Source organism: Rhinopithecus bieti, unplaced genomic scaffold (genome assembly GCF_001698545.2).
Source record: "Rhinopithecus bieti isolate Rb0 unplaced genomic scaffold, ASM169854v2 scaffold_39857, whole genome shotgun sequence".
Classification (NCBI taxonomy): Eukaryota; Metazoa; Chordata; class Mammalia; order Primates; family Cercopithecidae; genus Rhinopithecus; species Rhinopithecus bieti.
The window spans coordinates 1-24,791 of record NW_016816641.1 but is presented as its reverse complement, the minus strand read 5'-3'; the positions used below and the strand labels follow the sequence as shown (position 1 = coordinate 24,791).

The 24,791-nt window shown below is 47.9% G+C and overlaps 1 protein-coding gene and 1 pseudogene across 2 annotated transcripts in view; both read right to left on the bottom strand.

The window, feature by feature from the left end:
* The window catches only part of VPS33B (VPS33B late endosome and lysosome associated), a 34,586-nt gene extending 34,154 nt beyond the window's left edge, over positions 1–432 (bottom strand). For both annotated transcript variants that reach the window (XM_017855021.1, XM_017855024.1), the window contains exon 1: positions 333–432. In XM_017855021.1, the coding sequence (XP_017710510.1) occupies positions 333–416 (84 nt within the window). In that variant the 5' untranslated portion in view covers positions 417–432. The remainder of the gene's footprint in view (positions 1–332) is intronic.
* Positions 433–537: 105 nt separating this feature from the next.
* On the bottom strand, positions 538–16,647 carry LOC108517208 (golgin subfamily A member 2-like; annotated as a pseudogene).
* Positions 16,648–24,791: the final 8,144 nt, after the last annotated feature.

The following is a 24,791-nucleotide window of genomic DNA, read 5'->3' as shown; positions in this document are numbered from 1 at the left end:
AAAAAAAAGAAGTTTGTGATTTTTTGAATTAATTCACTTTGGTTTAAGAGTAGGGAACACGGAGTTAAGAGAAAATGAGTTCACATTATAGTTGGAAGTATTGAAGCTATTTTTTCAGAGGAGCTAACTGTAAAAGATGTGAGGATAACCAAACAGATGAATGACCAAGATGTTCTGTCCCTCATCTCTTGAAAATCATATGGACACTTGGCCATATTCATTGGGCTCTTGACAACAAAGGCACTTTGCTCAATAAACAGTGCAAAGACTAAATGAAGGCAGGCTCCTCTGAAGGAGGCAAGAGAAAATTTTGGAACATTCCAAATGCTCACCTTGGGGGGAGGTTGGTTCCAAATGGATTCAAGGCTGGTGGAGGTGGCATTTGAGGCTGGCTTGAAGATTAAAGGTGGCAACATCCATCCATGTGGGGGAGGCAGGGGGATCGGTGAGGTCATGGCCAGCTTTATGAACTCACATAAAGTACCTTTCAGGAGCACAGGGATCCTGGTGGGGGGCAGGTCCTGGGAGTACACGGGGCTAGGAGATGACCTCCTCTGGCTGTGATTCGGCATTTCTTCCATAGCTAACTTGCCTGGGGGACTCCTGCCAAGCCAGAGGAGCAGGGCAGATGGAGCCAGATCCTGTTGGGGGTAGGCATGGAGGGTAGTGGGGGGCACTGAGACAGAGCACCCTGGCTGCTGTTAGAGAGCTGTTCAGTCATCACACCTACTAACCCCCAGTTGGCCAGTCAGGTCTGTCCAGGTGCTGTGACTCACCTTGCTGGCTCAGAGGAGACACTGAGTGGTACTGTGGGGAGCACAGGCCTAGAGGAGTCCTGCAACTGAGCATTCGGCTTTTGCTCTGCCAGTGATGCAGTTGATTAGGGGTCTGCAGCCTGTTTCCTAATGCTCCGAGATTCTGTGCCCAGCCCAGGTCCCTCTGTTCTGGAAACAAAGGACCAGATCCCCATATTTCCTTCTTGCTCTTTTGTTTTTGTTTTTGAGACAGTCTGTCTCTCTTCTGGAGTAAAGTGGCACAATCTGGGCTCAGTGCAGCCTCCATCTCCAGGGTTCAAGTGATTCTCATGCCTCAGCCTCCTCAGTAGCTAGGATTACAGATGTGCACCATCATGCCTGGCTAATTTTTTTCGTATTTTTAGTAGAGACAGGGTTTCACCATGTTGCCCAGGCTGGTCTCAAACTCCTGGCCTCAAGTGTTCTGCCCCTCTTGGCCTCCCAAAGTGCCAGGATTACACGCATGAGCTGTTTTGTTTTAATTTCTCATTTTTATTACCATGTAAGTTTTCTACTCCAGGAGTGCAGGCCTGTGATTGAAGTATTCTAAGTAGAGCTGATAACATTTCCAGATATAGGGAATAATGGACAGAGAAAAAATATCCTGATGGGATGGGACATTTTGAGGAAAGTAGGCATTTTTTAAAAACTCCATTCTTAGCTACAAGACTTCAAATTATGAAATAACTTGGTTGCTCACAAAATAATCATGCTATGTGTATTGAATAGCCCTCAGAAAAATAGTTTTTCAGCTCCATGCGGTGGCTCATATCTGTAATCCCAGCACTTTGGGAGGTCGAGGAAGGAGGATCACCTAAGATCAGGGTTTGAGACCAGCCTGGCCAACAGTGAAACCCTGTCTCTACTAAAAATACAAAAATTAGTCGGTTATGGTGGCATGTCCCTGTAATCCCAGCTACTCAGGAGGTTGAGACAGGAGAATCTCTTGAACCCAGGAGGCGGAGGTTACGCTGAAGGAAGATCAAGCCACTGCACTCCAGCCTGGGCGACAGAGCAAGACTTGGTCTGAAAATTTTTAAAAAGATAATACTTTTTTCCCTCCTCTGAGGATTCCTGTGTCTAATCGTAGAGCTCAGTGGGAACCCAGGATGCCAGGTGGGCCCTAAAGCCTAGCAGGGTCTATGGCTAGGAGTTCCAGCCTTCCCTCAAGACTCATGCCTGGCCAGCAGCTGAACCCCTGGCCTAACCTATTAGATTCAGTTGTAGACATTGTTAAGGCAACACCAGGTTCCATGGTCACAGTAGACTTGTAAAGTTACAAAGAGAACTTGGCTCGTCTTCATTTCCGCCAGACTCTGCAGCACTTGCTCTAAGCAGGGAAGTGGATTTGGGTTTTCAGAGGCCAGGGCTGAAGGGTCCAGTGAGCAGGCAGTCCTTTCCCTGAAGAGAGGTGTAACCACTTCCCCCAGACCCAGCTGCCCTGGCCAGGCCTTGGCTCCCTGGTGTTTTTCTCTTGTCCAGCTTAGCTGGTTAGCCAACTTTTCCTACTGTCTGCCCATCTGGCCTGTTGGATATTAGAAGATCTCTTGAGCCAGACGTTTGGGCCAAGAGTAAGGCCAGAGACTGGAGAGAGGCTAGGTGGGGCTCTGGTCAAGCAGGTAGGTCCAACTGGGGTCAAGAGAGAGGCTCCACGTGACCCCAAGTCCTGAATCCTAGGATTGTCCCTAGCTGCTATTCCCCAGGTAAGAAGTCCCACAACTTCCAAGTTGCCAAGAGCCATTGGGCAGATGTCTTACCTCTGTTTTCTTGGGTGGTTTCTTGGTTGGGTAGATGTTTCTGGAGGTAAGAGGTTGGTGTGGGGGTGGAGGCCACAGTTTATTTTCTTTTTGCCTCCAGAGTGCAGAGAGGCTTCTAGTTGGCTGACTTCATCTTCCTTGAAAAGGCCTGAGTCAGAAACACAGGCAACAGGGCCAGGTGCAGCAGCTCACACCTGTGATCCCAACACTTTGGGAGACCAAGGTGGGAGGGTCACTTGAGCCCAGGAGTTTGAGACCAGCCTGGGGAAGATGGCGAGACCGCGTCTGTATAAAAATTTAGCTGAGCATGGTGGCGTGTGCCTGTAATCTCAGCTCCTTGGGAGGCTGAGGTGGGAGGATCGCTTGATCCCAGGAGGTCAAAGCTGCAGTGAGCTATGATTGTGCCACTGCAGGGGAGAAGGGAGGGGAGGAAAGGAGGAGAGATGCAGATAGCCACATTGTACACTGCCCAGACTGCTACTTCCTCATCATCGTCCTCAGGTTCTTGCCTCCCTGACTCTGCCTGCTGCCCTCTTGTACCTACTACGGATTCTCTTCTCCTTTCACAGGTGGCTTGTTCCCTAGGGCCAAGTGCCCTTCCTAGGGGCTGTGCTGGGAGAAGGCTCAGCCTGGGCTTTTCCTTGAGGTCTGGGGAGATGGAAGATTGTTAGAATGAGCTTCAGCACTTGGCTCACCCCATCCTGGAAGATTCTTACCAGAAGTTGAATGACCCTTTCATATGTTTCTTCCCACACAGAATACAGAGAGGGAACACGTGTGTGTGTGTATGTGTATGTACTATGATAATGTACATAAAACAAGTCTGCAAGCATTCATAAAAAACTCAGGAGAGAGGTACAGCGTTGCTGGGAGATACTTCCCTTCTGTACCTTCTGAGTTTTGGACTATGTGAATAAGTCATCCTTTCAAAAAGTGAATAAAAGTTTAATTTCCCCCTTCCTCTCTGTGCCCCCATCCCCAGCGAAAAAATGGGCTTAGAGAATCAGCTATACCTTGGTGTTCAAATCCCAGCTCTGAGTGATCTTAGGGAAGCACTTAACCTCTAATACCCCATGTTTTTCATCTACACAATAGAGGTGATAATAGTAACTGTCTCCTATGGTTCTTGTGAGGATTAAGTGGGATTGTTAGTGTGGTGCCTGGTAAAGCACTCAGTAAAGGTTCAAACAGTGGTAGTCATAACGTTTTTTTTTTTTTTTTTTTTTTTTTTTTTGAGATGGAGTTTTGCTGTTGTTGCCCAGGCTGGAGTGCAATGGTGTGATCTTGGCTCACCGCAGCCTCCACCTCCCGGCTTCAAGCGATTCTCCTGTCTCAGTCTCCCGAGTAGCTGGGATTACAGGCCTGTGCCACCACACCCAGCTAATTTTGTATTTTTAATAGAGATGGGGTTCTCCATATGGGTCAGGCTGGTCTCGAACTCCCAGACTCAGGTGATCTGCCCAGATCTGCCCACCTCGGCCTCCCAAAGTACTGTGATTACAGGCGTGAGCCACCATGCCTGGCCAGTCACAATGGTATTAACAATAGCAATATAATCTGCTCTCTCTGGGCCTCTGTTAGCCAGCTATAAATTTGATCTTTTTTCCTGTCCATTGCATCCTTACTGAGTTCTTTTAAAAACAAATGAGGTCGGACGTGGTGACTCATGCTTGTAATCTCAGCACTTTGGGAGGCCAAGGTGGGTAGATCACTTGAGGCCAGGAGTTTGAAACCAGCCTGGCCAAAATGGTGAGACCCTGTGTCTACTAAAAATACAAAAAATTAGCAGGGCATGGTGGTATGCACCTGTAATCCCAGCTACTCGGGAGGCTGAGGTGGGAGAATTGCTTGAACCTTGGAGGCAGAGGTTGCAGTGAGCTGAGATAGCACCACTGCACTCCAGCCTGGGCGAAAGAGTGAGACTTTGTCTCAAAAAAAAAAAAAGAGAAAAGTGATTGTGCAGTAGGTCTGTTCTGTTGTACCTCTGTCATCATCTAGCTAGCCTGCTGGTCTTGGGAGAAGGATAGAAGATGTAGGGCAACACCATCCCAGTGACTTGCAGACTTGCAGACAGAAGCAAAGCAATCTGGCCAGCCCAGCCTAGATCAGCTGAATTCTTGTACATCTGCAGATGGGTGAACAATCATAAATGATTGTTGTATCAAGCCACTGAGTTTTGGGGTAGTTTGTTATGCAGCAGTAGCTAACCAATACATACTATGATCTACCTTCCCAGTCCCCCTCCTCCTTCTCCAGTTATATCACCATTTCAATTGTTACCAGTTTAATCATTCTCATTTCATTAATTATTGATGGTATAATTTCTCTCCTCTGCCTTTTTTTTTTTTTTTTTTTTTTGAGATGGAGTGTTGCTTTTGCTGCCCAGGCTGGAGTAGAATGGTGTGGTCTCAGCTCACTGCAACCTCCATCTCCTGGGTTCAAGTGATTCTCCTGCCTCAGTCTCCTGAGTAGTTGGGATTACAGGTGCCTGCCACCACACCCAGCTAGTTTTTGTATTTTTAGTAGAGATGGGGTTTCAACATTTTGGTCAGGCTGGTCTTGAACTCCTGACTTTAGGTGATCCACCTACCTCTGCCCCCCAAAGTGCTGGGATTACAGGTGTGAGTCACTGCGCTCGGCTGAGCATTTGTTTTTAAAATGGAAATGCATTTTTTAAAAATTAGCATGGACCCAGTTATGGCATACAGAATAAAGTCTACAAAAGTGTGAAGAAACTCTTCTTGATATTCTTGACATTGGAAGAAGTCAAACCTCATGGAATGCTCTCAGTGTCTTTTCCTGCAAACCCCAGTGTCTTCCTGGTGATTCTCACGTTCTCATCCCTCATGTCTACTTGGTAATCTGTCATTTTAGTTTAGAAACTGATTCGGGAACGCTACTCAACCTCTCCTTGATAAACGCCGACTTTTTGTTTTTTTTTTTTGAGACGGAGTCTCGCTCTGTCTGCGCCAGGCCTGGAGTGCAGTGCCGGATCTCAGCTGCACTGCAAGCTCCGCCTCCCGGTCAGCGCCATTCTCGCTGGCCTTAAAAGCCTCGCCGAGTAAGCTGGGACTACAGGCGGGCCGGCCCGCCACCTCACCCGGCTAGCTTTTGTATTTTTTAGTAGAGATGGGGTTTCACCGGGTTAGCCAGGATGGTCTCGATCTCCTGACCTCGTGATCCGCCCGTCTTGGCCTCCCAAAGTGCTGGGATTACAGGTAAACGCCACTTTTATGAAAACAGTCATTCTTCCTTGCCTGTAGCACCACAAAAGTTCTAACTGGGTTTCTTTTTTCATTTCCCCTACTTCATTCTGCATGCTTTGCAGAGGCTACTGTATTAGTACGTCTTGTGCTGCTATAAAGAAATACCTTTACATGGCCAGAGCCAGAGGAAGTGGGGGGCATGCTACACACTTTTAAATAAACAGATCTTGTGAGAACTCACTCACTATACAGTACCAAAATGGGATGGTGCTGAACCATGAGAAACTGTCCCCATGATCTAATCACCTCCCACCAGCACCCACCTCCAACATTGGGGATTATAACTGACATGAGATTTGGTGAGGACACAGATCCAAACCATATCAGTTATCTTTCAATAAGAAGATCTAGTTGTATTAAATGGGAAACTATGGAATTACCAATATCCAACCTCTCTTGACCTACAAAAATTCGTGGTCTAACGCAGGTCGCCATGACACTGCTACCTAGCTCTTGGGTCTGTGTTGACCTCTCATGACAATGGTGTTTTGAGAAGAACTTGCTGTACTTTGTTTCCTAATCACTTCCACAGAATTAAATAAGTGGGGTGGTATCCAGAATCTCATGTCCCATCGATGTCATTTGCTGGGTAACCAACAGCAAAGACCAGATATTTACGTCTGAAACGCAATGTTCAGATCAAATAGTAAAACCTCTCCATGTACACATGTTATGCCTCCTTGCAATTATCAATTGAATTCTATTCTTTCTGAAGTCACTACACCATTTCTCCCAGTATAAAATTGTCTACAAAATCTCAGAGTTGGTTCTGCATTACTAATTTTGAGTTAAGTGACCTTAGACAAATCACCTACCTTTTGAAGCTTCACTTTTCTCATATAAAAATTGGGCATGTTAATAATAGTTAACTTGGCCAGGCATGGTGGCTCACGCCTGTAATCCCAGCACTTTGGGAGGCCAAGGTGGGCGGATCACCAGGTTAGGAGATGGAGACCATCCTGGCTAACACGGTGAAACCCCGTCTCTACTAAAAACACACACACAAAAATTAGCCAGGTGTGGTAGCGGGCACCCAGCTACTCGGGAGGCTGAGGCAGGAGAATGGTGTGAACCTGGGAGGCAGAGCTTGCAGCGAGTCAAGATCGTGCTACTCTACTCCAGCCTGGGTGACAGAACGAGACTCCGTCTCAAAAAAAAAAAAAAAAAGTTAACTCATGAAAGTTAAAATAAAAGTGCATATAACATGGTAAATAGGGTGACTCGCACCTACTAAGTGCTCCATGGAGTACATTGTACATTTAAAAATAACTCAAAGAGTGAAAATGAATTGTTTGTAGTTCGAAGGATAAATGCTTAAGGGGATGGATACCCCATTCTCCATGATTTGCTTATTTCACATTGCATCCCTGTATCAAAACATCTTATGTACCCCATAAAAATATACACTTACTATGTTCCCACAAAATTTTTTAAAAGAAAAAAAAAGTAAAGTTTTTTTTGTTTGTTTTATGTTTTGCTTTTTTCTTTTTTTTTTTGAAACTGAGTCTCACTCTGTAGCCCAGGCTGGAGTGCAGTGGCGTGACCTCAGCTCACTGCAACCTCTGCCCCTGAGTTCAAGTGATTCTTCTGCCACAGCCTCCCAAGTAGCTGGGATTACAGGCGTGTACCATCACGCCCAGCTAATTTTTATAATTTTAGTAGAGACGGGGTTTCACCGTGTTAGCCAGGATGGTCTCCATCTCCTGACCTTGTAATCTGCCTGCCTCAGCCTCCCGAAGTGCTGGGATTACAGGCGTGAGCCACTGCGCTCAACCTACATTAAAAATATTTTTTTATTTATTTAGAGACAGGGTCTAGCTCTGTCCCTCAGGCTGGAGTGCTGTGGCCCAATCTTGGCTCACTGCAGCCTCTGCCTCCCAGGCTCAAGTGATCCTCCCACCTAAGCCTCCCAAGTAGCTGGGACTACAGGTGTGCCACCCAGCTAATTTTTGTATTTTTTTGTAGAAACAAGGTTTCACCATGTTGCCCATGCTGGTCTTGAACTCCTGGCTCAAGTGATCCACCAACTTTGGCCTCCTAACGTGCTGGGATTACAGGTGTGAGCCACCGTGCCTGGCCTATTTTTGTAGAGATGGGGGTCTCACCGTGTTGTCCAGGCTGGTCTCGAACTCTTGGACTCAAATAATCCACCCACCTTGGCCTCCCTAACTGCTGGCATTACAGCTGTGAGCCACTGTGCCTGGCCTATTTGTTTTTTTTTTTTTTTTTTTTTTGAGACAGAGTCTTGCTCTTATTGCCCAGGCTGGAGTGCAATGGTGCAATATGGGCTCACTGCAACCTCTGCTTCCTGGGTTCAAGAAATTCTCCTGCCTTAACCTCCTGAGTAGCTGGGACTACAGGCATGCGCCGCCATGTCCAGCTAATTTTTGTACTTTTAGTAGAGATGGGGTTTCATTATGTTGGCCAGGCTGGTCTTGAACTCTTGACCTCAGGTGATCCACCCGTCTCAGCCTACCAAAGTGCTGGGATTACTGGCATGAGCCACCGCGCCCAGCCTGCGCCCGACATATTTTTATAGAGATGGGGTCTTGCCATGTTGCCCAAGCTGGTCTTCAAGCAGTCTTCCTGCTTTGGCCTCCCAAAGTGCTGGGATTAAAGGCGTGAGCTACTGTGTCTGGTCTAAGGTCTTTATTGATAATATTTTGAGTGATATTGATTAAGAAATAAAAAAGCTTTATCATAGGTATTTGTGTTAGCTTTTTTTTATTTTTGTATAACAAAATACCACAAGCATAATGGCTGAAGAAAATAACACGTATCTCACAGCTGGGCACAGTTTAGCTGGGTCTTCTCCTTAGGGTTTCTCATCACTATAGTCCAGGTATCAGCTGGGGCTGCAGTGTGTCAAAGGGCAAACTGGGGAAAAAGACTAACTTCTAAGCTCCCTCAATGTGGCTGGCAGAATTCATCTTTAACTGTAGGACTGAGATCTGTTTCCTTGATGACCTTTGGCTCTGAGTTGGGAGCTGCTCTCACCTAGGGATTGCCTGCAGCTCCTTGTTACCTGGCTCATCTGTAGACTGTCTTATGACATGGCAACTTGCTTCTTTAAAGCCAGCAAGGGCTTCTACAGTCTGCTAAGATGGTATCTTATATAGAACATAATCACAAGAGTGATATCCCATCACTTTTGCTATATTCTTTTGATTAGAAACAAGTCAAGTCTCCCATCCCAGCACTTTGGAAGGCCGAGGTGGGTGGATCACTTGAGGTCCGGAGTTCGAGACTAGCCTGGCCAAAATGGTGAAACCCCATCTCTATTAAAAATACAAAAAAATTAGCTAGGAGTGATGGCTAATCCCACCACTTGTAATCCCAGCTACTAGGGAGGCTGAGGCAGGATAATCACTTGAAGCTGGGAGGTGGAGGCTGCAGCAAACTGAGATCACGCCACTGCACTCCAGCCTGGGTGACAAAGTGAGATTCCATCTCAACAACAACAACAACAAGAAACAAGTCAGGTCTTGCCTACACTCAAAATGAGGGGATTGTATAGGGTGTAACATGGGGGATGTGTGGAGATCACGGGACCCATTTTAGAATTCTGCCTACTATAGTATGCTAATAATCTCTAATAGATGTCTAATAATCGGCAGATAATATTTTCAGTTTTATCTTCATTGAGTACCTTTTAGATTTATAACTAATAAAATACTATTTTATATTAATTATATTTCCTTAGCTTTCTTGTGAGGGTTTAGAAGTCAGTCTATACATTTATCCTGGCCTGTATTTTTCTGTGGGGTTTCTAGGGTGTGATGTGAGTACACAGAGTTTACACGCACCTCACTGAAACCCTTTTTTTCCTTGCAGCACTGTAAGGGCTGTGGTAATGTAGCCTGGGTGCGGTGGCTCACACGTATAATCCTAGCAGTCTGGGAGCTCTAGGCAGGCAGATCACTTGAGGCCAAGAGTTCGAGTCCAGCCTGGCCAACATTGTGAAACCCACATCTCTACTAAAAATACAAAAATTAACTGGCCATGGTGGCGCATGCCTGTAATCCCAGCTACTCAGGAGGCTGAGGCAGGAGAATAGCTTGAATCGGAGTTGGAGGTTGCAGTGAGCCGAGATTGCACCACTGCACTCCAGCCTGGCGACAGAGTGAGACTCCATCTCAGAAAAGCAAAGAAGTCTTCCGTTTGCACAAAGGGAAAGTAACACAATTGTTTAAATTAATCAGAAGTCTGTAATTAGGTTAAGTAAGGGCTAAATGTTGTCTGTTCGTCATTAGAAACGCGTGATGATGATAGTGCTGGTGATGAGGGTGACTGGGCTCAGAAATGATCATAGTGCACCTAGGTTTTGAGGCCTAATTTTCTATTTTCTAGAAATGAGGTTAGAAACAAGAGTTCTGATCAAAATCTCCCTTGGCTATTACTGTTAATATGGTTTGCATCTAGAATGACACAGAAAGCTCATTACCCATATCTTGTCTAATAGCAGTGAGGAAAACAGAGTAGGGATTTAGCCTTGGGTAATGAGGAAGGGTATGAAGCAAGGTTACTGACATTTCTAAATGTCTGGAATCTGATTTGAGGCTGGGCATGGTGGCTCACACCTGTAATTCCAGCACTTTGGGAGGCCCAGGTGGGAGGATTGCTCAAGCCCAGCAGTTTGAAACCAGCCTGGGCAACATGGCAAGACCCCATCTCTGCAAAAAATGTAAAACCTTAGCCAGGCATGGTGGTGCGCACCTATGATCCCAGGTACTGAAGGGACTGAGGTGGGAGGATCCCTTAAACCCAGGAAGGTGAGGCTGCAGTGAGTCATGTTCACACCACTGCAGTCCAGACTAGGCCACAGAGTGAGACCCTGTCTCAAACAGTAGATAATCAACCCGATTGTGGCAGATGAAAAAGTTGGCAATTTGATTTGGAGCTCATGGAAACTTTCTCAAGTTCATGATTAATAGTTTCCCATATTTTGAATTTCTAGGACGAGGAGACGAGACTGGCTTTCACAGAGGTTTGGGTTGGGTTCAGTTTTCTTCAGAAGAACTTCAGAATGCACTACAACAGGAAAATCATATTCTAGATGGAATAAAGGTCAATCTGTATACCAGATACATCTATAATATACATGTAGCTACTATCTGATTATGTATCAATTAAATAGATCATAAATGTGGAATGATGGGACTTTGAGAGATTTGTAACTGAAGGTGCCTTCATGCTTGTTAGAATGGTGGGGTGGAAGAGTTCCCACTTTTAAAGGAGAAGTACAAGACCCTTAGGCCGGGCGCGGTGGCTCACGCCTATAATACCAGCACTTTGGGAGGCCGAGGCAGGTGGATCATGAGGTCAGGAGATCGAGACCATCCTGGCTAACACATTGAAACCCCGTCTCTACTAAAGAATACAAAAAATTAGCTGGGTGTGGTGGCGGATGCCTATAGTTCCAGCTACTCGGGAGGCTGAGGCAGGAGAATGGCATGAACCCAGGAGGCGGAGCTTGCAGTGAGCCAAGATTGTGCCACTGCACTCCAGCCTGGGCGACAGAGTGAGACTCTGTCTCAAAAAATAAATAAGTAAATAAATAAAATAAAAAGAAGACCCGCAATGGTTAGCAAGATATACAGAACACAGGGGACCCAGCAGCGCACTTTTCCAGTCGGGTGAGCTGGGGCTGAAATCTCGTCTTTCCCACTGATTATGTGATCTTGGGCCAGATTGATTTACTACTTTATTTTTTCATTTATTTGTTTTCATCGTGACTGGGCCTTTCTATGCTGCAGGTTAGTCTTGAACCCCTAGCCTCAAGCTGTCCTCTTGCCTCATCCTCCCAAAGTGCTGGGGTTATAGGACTAAGCCACTGGGACTCACCCAATTTGCAATTTTTAATGGAGGGTGAGGGAGTCATAAGAACAACAAAGATGGTAAAGGGAATTTGAGGAGAAAACAAAAGAACAAGGTGAAAATAAAACTGCCTGAGTTCTTTTACCGACTCCCTCATAAAAGGTGATTTTCAAACTGAATGTTTTTGCAGACATTGCCTTTCCTTCCCTACAGTGCTTATTTTTTTCAGCTTCAGGTTCAAGCTCAAAGGCCTAAAGTTATCCAAACATCTGATGAAGAGGAAGATTTTTGAGACTGTGCCAGCCTATTACATAAAGGAAACATAACCGAGAATTTTGTCTAAAGGTTTTTATTTGAAACAAAGCAAGAGCTTCTTTTCCCCACTCCAAATTAAAACACAGTGCAACAGGGGCCACATTTATTTGGCAGGACAGTTCCAACATGTGAACATCCTCCTCCTCACTGTGGTTGGGGCGACTTGACTCATAAGCAGCTGTTCTTACACAAAAAACCCAAACTACGTGTCACACAAAAGGCAGTGGTCTTGATTGTGGATGTGGGCCAGCATGTTCTATAAATGCTGAAAGGTGGGAGAAGCACAAATAAAACCTACTCTTTAAAAAAAACAAATAATTCAAAGTAGAATTTTCTATCCCCACTCCCTCCCCACTCCCACTTTCTCCAATAATAACAAGTAGCATCCAGATCTGGTTTGTGTCCTGACCACTCACAAAGTGTTGCCCCATAGCCCTTGCATCATTAGGGTTATGGATAATCACAGTTCATTTGCTCTGAAGAGATGTGTGTCTACTCCTTCCTCCTCTTCTTGCCTTCATGCTCATGTTCTTTGGGGCTGCTGCTGAGGGTCTTTGAGAGCCACCATGCTTTCTGGCTTCTTCCNGGAGGAGCACAAATAAAACCCACTCTTTAAAAAAACCAAATAATTCAAAGTAGAGTTTTATATCCCCACTCCCTCCCGACTCCCACCTTCTCCAATAATAAGTAGCATCCAGATCTGGTTTGTATCCTGACCACTCACGAAGTGTTGCCCCATAGCCCTTGCATCATTAGGGTTATGGATAATCACAGTTCATTTGCTTTGAAGAGATGTGTGTCTATGCCTTCCTCCTCTTCTTGCCTTCATGCTCATGTTCTTTGGGGCTGCTGCTGAGGGTGTTCGAGAGCCACCATGCTGTCTGGCTTCTTCCAAAAACTTATCCAAACCAAAAGGATCTTCCTCAAACTGAACTGGTCCTTCTCATCCTCTCAGCCTCTCTGCCTGTGGTCTGAACCAGAAAACTTGTCGGGAACAAATCTTGGAAACAAGAGAAAAGACTATGAACTACTTTGTTTTCACTGGTGTAAACACTGAGACAGAGTTGTATGGCTTGATACCTGTTGGTCTTTATTCTGGCTTCTAGGTCATCACCAAACATGTCCTTGTCTAGATTTTTACTGGACTTATAAATACTCTGGGCCATATCTTTACCACCTCTGAGGCTTGGTCATAAACATTATAAATTTCATCTTCTACACCTGCAAATCCACTGACCATACCCTATAGGAAGGTGAATGATATCAAATAAAAGTGTAAACATTGTGTATTAAAAGATGAATCTGACAACATCATGTGAAGCATCAACTCTTGTTAATTTGTAGCTCAAAATTTTCCACAATCTGAACTGCAAATTTTAAAAAGGTCTTCATTGGAATGCGCGTGGTGGCTCAGGCCTGTAATCCCAGCACTTTGGGAGGCTGAGGAGGGTGAATCACTTGAGGTCAGGAGTTCAAGACCAGTCTGGCCAACATGGTGAAAGCCCGGTTGTTCTCCCCACATGCAGAATCGCCCCCAGTTCTTGGGGTTGGGGCTGCCACCTCTGGTTCCTTCTGGGCTGAGGTCAGCGGGTGAGCCATGCACTGGCAGTGCACCCTTTACTCCTTCAGCTGCCCATGTGGCTGTGTCTGCTGCCCTTCCTTGGCACTGGCTAAAGCCGAGTTTAAAAAGGCCACCTGCAGGCAAGACGTGCACATTCTTGTAGGGGGATACACAGGACAAACGGGGCAGGGAGCAGGAGAGGAGCCCTTCCTTTGAGGCCTCAGAGGGCACACCTGTGGGTTACATGGTGAAATGATGTCTGACTGCTGGCTCCCAGGGAAGGCATGAGGTTCCAGAAAAACCAGAAGGCAGGAAACCAAGAGCATAAGGGGGTCTGGGAGGGACCACAGTGGAAGCCGGCAAAGGTGGGGCAGCTGGAGTCAGGCTCATCATGGCTGCCCAGTTCTCCAGGTCCTCCAGGATGCTCAGCATGGGCCCAGGTGGCTGCTCCTCCTCTTCCTTCCCCCCTCCTCCTCCCCTTTTCCTTCCCCCCTCCACCTCTTCATCCCTCTCCTCCTCCTCCTCCCTGCCCAATCCATCTCCTGTGGGGGGTGGGGGTGTTCAGAGGGGTCCTCAGACAACCCAAAAAGGGAGGTACGGTGGCCCACCCCTGTCCCCACCCTCACTGTGTAACTGTGGGCCAGCCCCTTCCCAGAGGGGAATGAGCAGCTGTTCTTTATTTTCATTCATTTTTTTTTTTAAGAGCCAAGGTCTCAGTGTGTTGCCCAGGCACAGTCCCACTAGCCATCAGTGCGGGAGTTCTGACCTGCTCCCTTTCTGATCTGGGCCAGTCCACCCATCCTCAGGCAACCTGGTGCCCCCCGCCCCCGGGAGGTCACCATATCAATGTCGAACTTAGTGCAGACACCTGGTAAGCATAATGACCAGCTGTTCTAAAGGTCTCTTCCAACTCCTCAATCCTACACTGCCAGCAGTCCCCGCTTCCTCCTGGGGCTCTCTCCTCTTCCTCTGAGTGGTCTCCTGTATCTTCCCCAGGGAGAGCCATGAGGCTCAACTGGGCCTGTAGCTGCTGGTTCTGCTGGCTGGCAGCTTCCAGGTGCTCCTAAGGGGCCAGGAAAGAGGGTGAGAAGGCACGGAGGTTGCCAGGTTGTCCCCCTCAGGGCCCAGCCCTCAGTAACTCTCTCATCTGGGTCTCCTGAAACTCTTGGCAGACCATCTCAGCCACTGTTTTGCCCTGAGCTTCCTGTTGCTACAGCTGGTCCACAAGCTGGGTCTGCAGCAGTAACTGTCTGTACAGCACCTCTTTCTCAGAGGTCAGCTGCTGATAGGCGGCCACATACTGCTGCAGGTGACCCAGGTACTGGTCTGGCTGCCACTGCAGAGTCTGAGCCTCTTGGCTCTTCAACTCCACCTGAAGCCAGTGGCTGGCTTCTAGATTCTGGGCCCATAAGTAGGGTAGCGAGGGCACTTTGGGGCTGTTGCCTGCCCAGGCTCCTGGCCCCTTGCTCCAGGCCTAAGTGACTGCATCCATTGTCTTGCCTTCTTCCCCAGCCTCAAATCTCACACCCTTTTTCCTACCATTTAAACTGTAGGCCACAGACTGGTGGAAAAGCAGAGGGAGCCAAAGACCATCTGCTAAGTGTACTACATGCCTAATGTTTCCACATATTATCTCATTTAATTCTCAGCACCTCTGCAAGGAAAATGCTAACTTCATTTTGAAGTTAAAGAAACCGAGACTTGGAGATGCAAGGTAGTTCAATGGTGAGCAGCGGAGCTGAGGCTGGAATTCAGTTTCAATCTAAGGAGCCTCTCATACCACTGTCTCTTTCCCTGTGATTGGGGAACTCCATGCCTCTAGCTGGGATAATGATGTCCAGACCTGGGAGGAGCCCAGGGCTACCCACCTCTAAAATTCAGAGGGCAGGAAGCAAGAAACAGTCACGGCACTGCCCTGGAGGGTGCTGGGGTCACCTGTCCCCCAGGCTGGAGCTGTCTCTGGCCTGGCACCTCCCTTCCCCAGAGGCTGGTGCCTGTCTCCCAGCCCTTCTTTGATGGGGCAGGGGTTACCGTCTCCTTCATTCTCAGTCGGCTGCTCCTTCAGCTTGTGGTTCTGGGAGAGCATGCGGCTGATGGTGGTGCGGTCATTCTGGAAGGTTGGCCTGTGTGCCTCCGCCTGCTCCTCCCAGAGCTTGGCCTTCCACTCCAGCAGCTTCTCCTCCTGCTCCTGCAGCCTCTCTTGCTCCCAATTCAGCTGACTCAAGCCCTGATTGTCTTCCACCTGAGCTTGGAGTTGTCTTGCCGGACTCTCCAGCTCCTTCTGCAGGTGCTCGGCCTCGGCTTGTAGCTGATGCTCCACCTCTGAGGGCCCTGCTGGGGGCTCCAGGCATGGGGGTTCGGCTGAAAAAGGAAGCAGACAATAAGCGCCTCTGGATTCTCAAAAAAGAAAAAAACAAAACAAAACAAAACACCTTCCTCTTGGTCCACAACTCCTCACAGGCTTCCCACACTTGGCCTCCCTGCTAATGATTTCTCACACCCGGATGGTAGTCAATCTTCCAAGCCACTTTCAGACAGAGAGCACTGTGGGTGGCTGACAACTGGCACTCCTCCTTCTTTGCTGATGGGGACACTGAGGCTCACGGAGATTACAAGACTTGCTGTCTCCTGACACTCACCTCTTTCCCTCTGCCTCAAAGCCCTTCCATGCACCCACCTCCCTGGGGCATTCTAAGCCACCCCCACAGCCCTCTGATGCCGGTCCTACTTCCAGGTCACCCCAACCCCAGCTCACCCATCTGGTTCTTCAGTTTGGCCAAGCTTGTCTCCAGCTTCTGTACCTGACGCGCTCATGCTTCTCCTCCTTCAATGTGCAAACCTGCCCGAAGCACAGGGGAAAGGGCCCTGGAGAGATGGGCTGGTGGCTGGACAGGCTGCCATCTCTTTCTCTGCTCCTACCTCCACAAAGCCCAGACCCATGACTACCTCTGGTTGTACTATTCCCATCTTACAGATGCCCAGAAAGATCCAGTGACCTATTTAAGGTGGGGGACTGAAGGGTCAGGTTTCACATCCTCTGACATTTTCCACATCCTTTCCTGCCACCGGGCCCTCTCTCCTTTTATATGTTGAGCATATTCATCTCTCTCTTGGTGGAGTTGTTTAAGTGACTCCATCACCTGCAAGAATGGGCACAGCAGTTAGAAAGGGCTGTCACTGGTCCTCACCTGCTCTGACATCTGCATCCTCTGCCACCATATGGCGTGCTCTCCATGGAGATACTCAGCATACTGGTCTGTCTCCATTTGCAGGTACTGCACCCACTCCATCACCTGTGAGAAAGGACACAGAAGTTAGGAAGGTCTGTCACTGGTCCTCACCTACTCCTGGCCACCTGGGATCATCTTCCTTCCACGTCCACCTGCTGAAGTGTAAGGTCGGTGATCTCCAGTTTGTTTTTCAGCTCCTCCAAGTCATGCTGCATTGCTGCCTTGTGGATCAGTATGACTACAAGCTGCTCTGCCTAAGCTGAGTTCTCCCGCTTCAGCTCCTTATTGCTGTTGCTATGGCCAGTGGCAGCAGAGAAAGGAATTAATGAAAAATAGAAAGGATTGCTTTGGTGATCAACCCTCTACCCTTGCCCCACAACCACAGAACTGTGGCAATGGAAGGGACCCCAGGAATCAAATGTCACAGGTGGCAGGCCAGAGAGAAGACATGAGTTGCCCAAGTCTACAGCATGAGTTGGGGCACAGATGGCACTAGAGTTTAGCGGTGCACGCATGCAAACCTGTACAACCACCTCACCATGCTCACCTGCACCCCTCTCACCTTGCCCACGCCACCCACGCTAAGGGCCCAGACCCCCCATTCCACCTTCCCCCATCCTAGGTGTTCTTGTCTAACTGCAGCCTGAGGGCATCTCTGTCTCTGCTTAACTGGTTGTTGTCCTGCAAATACAGAAAGGTTAAGTCAGGATATAGCAGGCAGAGGAGCAGCTGGCCAACCAGGAAGACAGCTACAGTGACTATTCCACAGCAACACTTCATCGCTCTCAATCATGCCTGACATATTTTCAAGGCATTTCCAAGCCCATGGTCTCATTTGTTTCTCAAAGAACTCAGTAAGGGTGGAAGGGGCACAGAAAGAGATCGAATTTGTAGCTGGCTCACAGAGGCCCAGAGAGATCAGAGAATATTGCTATCGTTCTTACCATTATGACTATCACTGTTTGAACCTTTACTGAGTGCTTCACCAGGCATCATGCTAACAACCCCATTTAATCCTCACAACCACCATAGGAGACAGTTACTATTATCACCTCTATTGTGTAGATGAAAAACATGGGGTATTAGAGGTTAAGTGCTTGCCCAAGATCACTCAGACAGAGCTGGGATCTGAACATCCAGGTATATCTGATTATCCATGCCCATGTTTTCACTGTGAGGCAGGAAAATAGGGTCTGGAGGCAGGGAACGTAAGGCCAGTTCACACTTCAGCTATAACAGGAAATACCTTCTCCATAGGGCATATGCGTAAATGACTTTGTAACTTTACTTCATCCTCTCCAGTTACATAGGGCGTATCTGAAGTAACCAATGGAATCCTCTAGGGGGGTCATTAAATCCCCCAAAATTTTGTAACGGGGTCCTTGAGCCCCTGTGCTCGGGCGCGCTCCCACACTGGAGTGTGCTTTCATTTTCAATAAATCCCTTCATTCCTTCCTTGCTTTGTGCGTTTTGTCCAATTCTTTGTTCAAGACGCCAAGAACCTGGATGCTTTCCACCTTTAACAGCTGGGGGGTGGGGGCACAGATAGAAAGGGGGATAATCTTGTGTTCACTTTTTGAAGAGTACATTTGCATAGTCCCAAACTCAGAAAACACAGAAGGGAAATATCTCCCAGCCACCGCGTTCCTCTCTCCTGAGTTTTTTTACGAATCCTTGCAGACATGTTTTATGTATATTTTCATAGTACACAGACACACACACACACACACGTGTTCCCACTCTCTACACAAATGGTAACATACTAAAGATACTCTTCTGTATCTTCATGGTACAAGTATCCTAACCCCCACCTAGAACTTGGTCAATGCCACAGTCAGGTAAGGGCAGGGCAGGCATTTGGCCTCCAAGCTCCGTGTCCAGTACTTGCTCCCCTCAGTGCCCCCCAATTCACCCACAGCAGCCAACACAGCCCTAGGATGCCTCTAATGACCACACACAAAAGCAGTGAGAAATGGCCCATGCTGCCTTCTGGGTGGGACATGCCTTCCTGCAGACGGGACCTTTAGGCTCACTCCTCCATCTGGAAAGCCGGGCTGCCAGGGTATGGTTAGGTGGTTGACTCACCCTATTTGCCTTCCTCTGCTCCCTCTCCAACTCTCCCACACGCTGTCGGAAATCCTGCAGGCGGCTGGTCAGTTCCTCGGCGTCTTCTGGAATGAGAGACGTTGAGATGGGGCCCAAAGGACTTCCCTTAAAGGCCTGTCAAAATGTCAAGTTGAAGGATGATGAGGTGCCCAGATTCCCACCTTCAAACTGCCTGGCAGCATGCTGGGTGTAGTACAGCACTGTCTGCCGCTGAGTTTTCTCACATGTAAGGATTTGTATTGCATGAACCCGAGTCTTTGGGAGAAAAACCAAGCCAGGCGTGATGGTTATTGCCTGTAATCCCAGCACTTTGGGAGGCTGAGGCGGGTGGATCACCTGAGCTCAGGAGTTCAAGACCAGCTGGCCAACATCATGAAACCCTGTCTCTACTAAAAATACAAAAACTAGCTGGGCATGGTGGCAGACACCTGTAATCCCAGTCACTTGGGAGGCTGAGGCAGGGAAATCACTTGAACCAGGGAGGTGGAGGTTGCAGTGAGCCAAAATTGTGCCACTGCATTTCAGCCTGAGCAACAGAATAAGACTCGGTCTCTAAATAAATCATTAAATAAATACATAATGCTTTCCATTTAATAAGCAGTCAAAGCCCTTGATCAGTTTAAAATAAATACAAGCCCCTTGTAAAGTAAGGCTAAATGCTAAGTGATGGGGGAGAGAAAAAGGACATAAGTAACTCCTACTCTCATGAGGTTAATGACTAAATCCTATTTTTCTAGAATCACCTGGCCTCTCTAAGCCCTGTGAATGAAACTGAATTTCTCACTCAATACCTGGCTATGACTTGCAATCATGAAAACCAAGAGTTGTGTTATGTCACCGTGTATTGCTTGTAACCTGAATTCCACACTAGGCTGGGATCAAGGGTTGAATCTTTCATGATTTGCTCCATAACCTGTGTGCTTCTTATCCCACACCAAACTAAGCTTTTTTCTAGAGGTCTGCAATTTACAGTTAGTATATAATAGTGGTTTTCAAACATGTAGTCTCTGGACTAGCAGCTCTAGCAGCACCTGGGAACTTCTTACAAATTCTCAGGCCCCACCCTGGACCTGATGAATCAGAAACTCTGGACTAGGGCTCAGCAATCTGTGCTGCAGTAGTCCCTCCAGGTGTTCAAGAACCTCTGGCATATAGCAGGTAGTAACATGTGTTTCCTTCTGTAGGTCCAAAGCCAGGGATACTATATGGTCTGTCTCAATATGAAAAAAATGACATGCAATTAAAAGACGTATATCTCCTTCCTACTCCCATCCTCTATCCAATGTGTTTTATTTTTATGAGTTAAATAAGAAAATGAGTGGCAATCAGAGATTTCATCTAAAATGTATATTTACAGGTATCAGTTCTCATCCAGCCTGATCTCATCCAGTATCATTTATATCCTCTTACATGTAAAGTTTTAGAAAAGGATCTTCACAATGTAAGACTCAGGCATACTAGGAGTTCTGTAATAAAACACCAAGTAGATCAGAATGTCCAAAATTACTGGAGAAGAAAACTGGAATCATTGGTTATATTTTCAAATTGCATTCAACAGGAAATTTAAGTTTTGAATTTTTTTCACCTTCATCTTCCAAGTTAATAGAATTAAGCCAAAATACTCCAGCCTTCCGAAGCCTCTAGCCAGGCAAAATTTTACTATATTACTTCTTGCTTTTCAATGGCTATAAAGCAGACTCACATTTTGTATAGCTGCAAAGATGTAGACCTAAACAGTTCCATCTGTTCAATATTAAAACAAAAGTCCTGTAACCTCAGTTGGTGAGCGTAATACTTCACCATTCGCCCCAAAGCCTCAAATATGAAAAGATACTAAGAACACCACTAGCAATCGAAACTAAACTCTCGGCCAGGAGCAGTAGTTCATGCGGTAATCCCAGCACTTTGGCAAGCCAAGGTGGGAGGATTACTTGAAGTCAGGAGTTCAAGACCAGTCTGGGCAGCATAGTGAATTCAAATCTCTACAAAAAGTTTTAAAAATTAGCTGGGTGTGACAGCACACTTCCCGGGGCTGCTGTGCCATTGCTGGAATCTGCTCTGTGGAGAGTATTGAGTACTCCTACCTGTAGCACTTTCCCTGGCTGGAATCCTGCAATTGTCACAGTGGCTCAAGATCCAAGAAGGCAGGGCAGAAGCATCGTGTCCCCTTCCCAGTGGGTGCAAGGTAGGCCGGGGTGTGATGCACAAGCCTATGGGAGGGTGAGGGGCAGGAGGGGTGCATGGTGAGCCTCTGTTGCCTGCTTGCTGCCTCAGCTGGAAGGTCAGGACCCAATGTCTATTACAGGTTAAATTACAGAAGTATTTCGGATTTCAGATTTTTTACAGATTTTGGAATTCGAAAATCTGAAATCCAAAATGCTCCAATGAGCATTTCCTTTGAACCTGGCCTTCGAACATCATATTGGCACTCAAACAGTTTTGGATTTTGAAGCATTTCAGATTTGGGATTTTCAGATGAGGGATGCTATATTATCTTCTGAATGAGGTCACTCATTTAGGAAAGCCCAGAGTTTGGGGACATGGAGCTGCAGGCCAAAGAGGTGATTTCTGAGGTGGCTTCCAGTGTGGAAGGGCCTGCAAAGTGGTTTAAGGCAAGCCACAAAATAGGAAACCCAATATTTAGCTAACGGAACACTGATAAAACCTGCTCAAGATGTCTGTCTACTAACACAGATGGAGCCAAGCCAATGCATTATCATCATTTTAAAAAGGCACCAATCCCTCTGTAAAAGCACTGAATTGTATCATGAATCATCGGTGGTGGTTTTTTAGGGATATAAAGAAGGTGTTTTCACAATAGCTCGCACGACACACTATCTTCCAAATCTCTAAACATTTCTCTCCCCCGCCCAGTCCTCTCCATAGTTGTCCAAATCCCCCCCCTTTTCTCTTGTTGTCTCCAAAACTCAAAACCATGCTCTGACTTTCTGTATCCTGCCCTCCCCTTCTTGGACCACCTGGGAAGCCCCCTGGTTCCCCAGGGTGTCCCCTCCTCCCCTCCTGGGATCCCTGATCTTTCCTCAAATGGACCAGTTTGGCCTCTCTTAGTTTCTCCAGCTCCGCGTCTCAACCTTTCTTCCTTCACTACACAATAATGTCCAGGAGGCAAAGAGCCCGCAAACCAGGGAACCTCCCTTTCCAGAAAGGAGGAGAGAGGTGACTACTAATATATGGTTATGATTTTCTTCCCTGGCACCACTGTTTCCAAGGGCAGCGCTGAGCCCCAGTCCTGGCAGACCTCAGAACCAGGCCCTCATGAGCTGGGGCAAGTGGGTCCTAGGGAGCCTCTGGGTTGAGGATCTTGAGTACTACTCTGCAACTGCCCTGCTGATTTGGCTCACTGCAACCTCTGCCTCACGGGCTCAAGTGATCCTTCTACCTCGGCCTCCCAAGTAGCTGGGATTTGGGCTACCATGCTTGGCTAATTTTTGTATTTTTTGGTACAGAGGGGGTTTCACCTGTAGCCCAGGCTGGTCTTGAACTCCTGGACTCGACTGATTTACCCTCCTCAGCCTCCCAAAGTGCTGGGATTACAGGTGTGAGCCGCAGTGCCTGGCCTTGTGCCAGCTTTTAAATATCAACAAGGACAGATTAGAGAACAGCGGAAGAGGGTGAGCAGCATGATGAGGTGATACAGAAATAATTTCACATGAAGAACTGGGCACGCTTGACCTTTTTTTTTTTTTTAAAGCCATTCTGGGCTGGGCNACACATCAGGTATTCACAATACCCTTTCTCAGGTGTTTGGTCACTGCTAGTGAGCCTGCCTGGATCAGTGTTTCCCAAATGACAGTCATTTGCATCTTTACATATTTTGGGGGGTGGGGTGGGGGCATATCCCATACTAGATTTTAAAAAATTGACATTAAAAATACATGTTTAAAATGTGTAAAGTGCACTAATCTTAAGTGCACTGGATGTATTTTTTATTCATGTATATACTTTTGTTATTCATCACCCAGGTCAAAATACAGAACAAGCACCCAGAGCGTTCCCTCCTCTTCCTTCCCAGTCAATAATCGTCCCCCCCTACCTAACCACTGTTCTTACTTCAATCACTGTCAACTAGTTTTGCACGTTCTTGAACTGCAAATAAAGTGTCTCAATTTTTACTTAACATTTTTCTTGAAGTACACTTGTTTTTTGCCACTTTTTTTTTGACCTAAGAAATACCATTAATGAAACAATGGTTTGACGTGATAGGCATTTCCCTCCTAATATGCACTAAAACACTTAACTATTTGGAAAAAGAAGTATGTTTGTGTATCAACTAATATATTCTCCTCGGCCACCATTGGTACACGGACCACATTTTGTTTCTCAAAGCAACCAGGTGATTTCTGAGGTCATTTGCAGCTCGAACACGGAATGACTTTGTGGTGATCGAGTAGCCAAAAGTTCATGGAATGCACTGTCACAACTGTGATTCCGCTATAGGGCCGTGCATCCATCCAACACTTGTTTAATACCTATATTTAATACCTAATACCTTAGACTGGTCTAGGCTGTGCACACAGAAGACTAAACCTCACTTCTTGAGTTGAAGTGGGGGAAATAGGGTAAATCATTTCACGATGTGTGGTTAAGTGCTGCAGCTCAGGTAACCACCGGCACACAGAGAAAGGGCGGTTTCTGGAGACAGGGCGGAGAGGAGACCGTGGGTGGGCATTTTCCAGAGCAGTCTCTGCCAGCCACTCTAATTTGATCACTTTGCCACAAAGTAGCAGCTGCGGTCAACCTCAGCCTCCCTTAGCAACCTGAGTGCCCCGCCCAGGTGCCTTACTATTGGTCTCGTGGAGCGCGATGGGCAGCTCTGCCGTGCAATCCTAGCTCGCAGCCCTTGCTCCGCGTGTACTCACGGGAGGACTCGCAGGCGTTACAGCCCTCCTGCGTGCCCCGCCCACCCCCCGGGCAGCTTGTAGCCGGTGCGCAGGCGGGGCTGTGTGCAGGGCCAGCGCGGAGCCGGAGCAGCAGGGAGCCGGAGCAGCAGCGGTGAAGCGCCTGGGCTTGGCCGAGACTGCCGTGCCCATTGCTCGCCTCGGTCGCCGCCTCTTTAGCCACCGCCGCCGCTGCCGGGGGAGCGGCAGCCTATTGTTTTTCTGCGCGGCGAAGGTGAGAAGCTGTCTCGGCCCGCAGGGGAGCCCCGGGAGCCTCACTGTGAGAGCACAACTTAGTTGGCGGAGTTGGGGGAAGTTTTGTGATTTGAGGAGGGGTCGGGGTGCGGAACGCGGCCCGATCCCTGCGGCCGCTAGGTGGGGCGGGCCCCGGAGGAGGGTTGGGGGCTGCGCGGGGCTTCGGGGGCGGGCAGGATGGACGGGTAGCCGGGCGGCGCGGGGACCTCAGCTTTGCGGACCCCTCCTCTCTGCCCATCACCCTTCTCCCGCAATGTCTGCTTGGGGCTCGGCGCGCCTCCCACTCATCAGCCCAACTTGGGGGCCGTCGCCGCTTTCCGGGTGGGGGGCGCGCCCGGCCGCGGATGGCCCCGAACCTGCCCCGGGTCTCCTGGTTGGCGCTGCTGGGGCGGGCTCACTCCTCTCCTGGGGCCGGCGGCCGCCGTGTGGGGTCCGCGCCCTGAACAAGTGCTGCGGGCGCGAGGGAGCGGCTCCCCGGGGCAACGCGGACGGCGTTGTCCGACGGCGCCCGCCTGCTGGGGTCTCCGCTGCTTCTCCGGGACGCGGCCAGGCTGAAATCCCCCGCTCGGAGTCGAATGACTCAGGAGACCTGTTCGGTCGGTCCAACTTGCATCTATACTTTGAGACTAATTTTTTTTTTTTTTTTTTTTTTGTAAAGGCAAACCGGTATGTGAAATTGAAAAAAGGAAAAACCCTCAAACAAACTTTCTTCTTTCTTTCTTTCTCTCCTCTCTCTCTTTCTTTTTTAAAATCAAGAAAGGGGGTAGATAGGTTTGTTTTGGAAATGGTTCT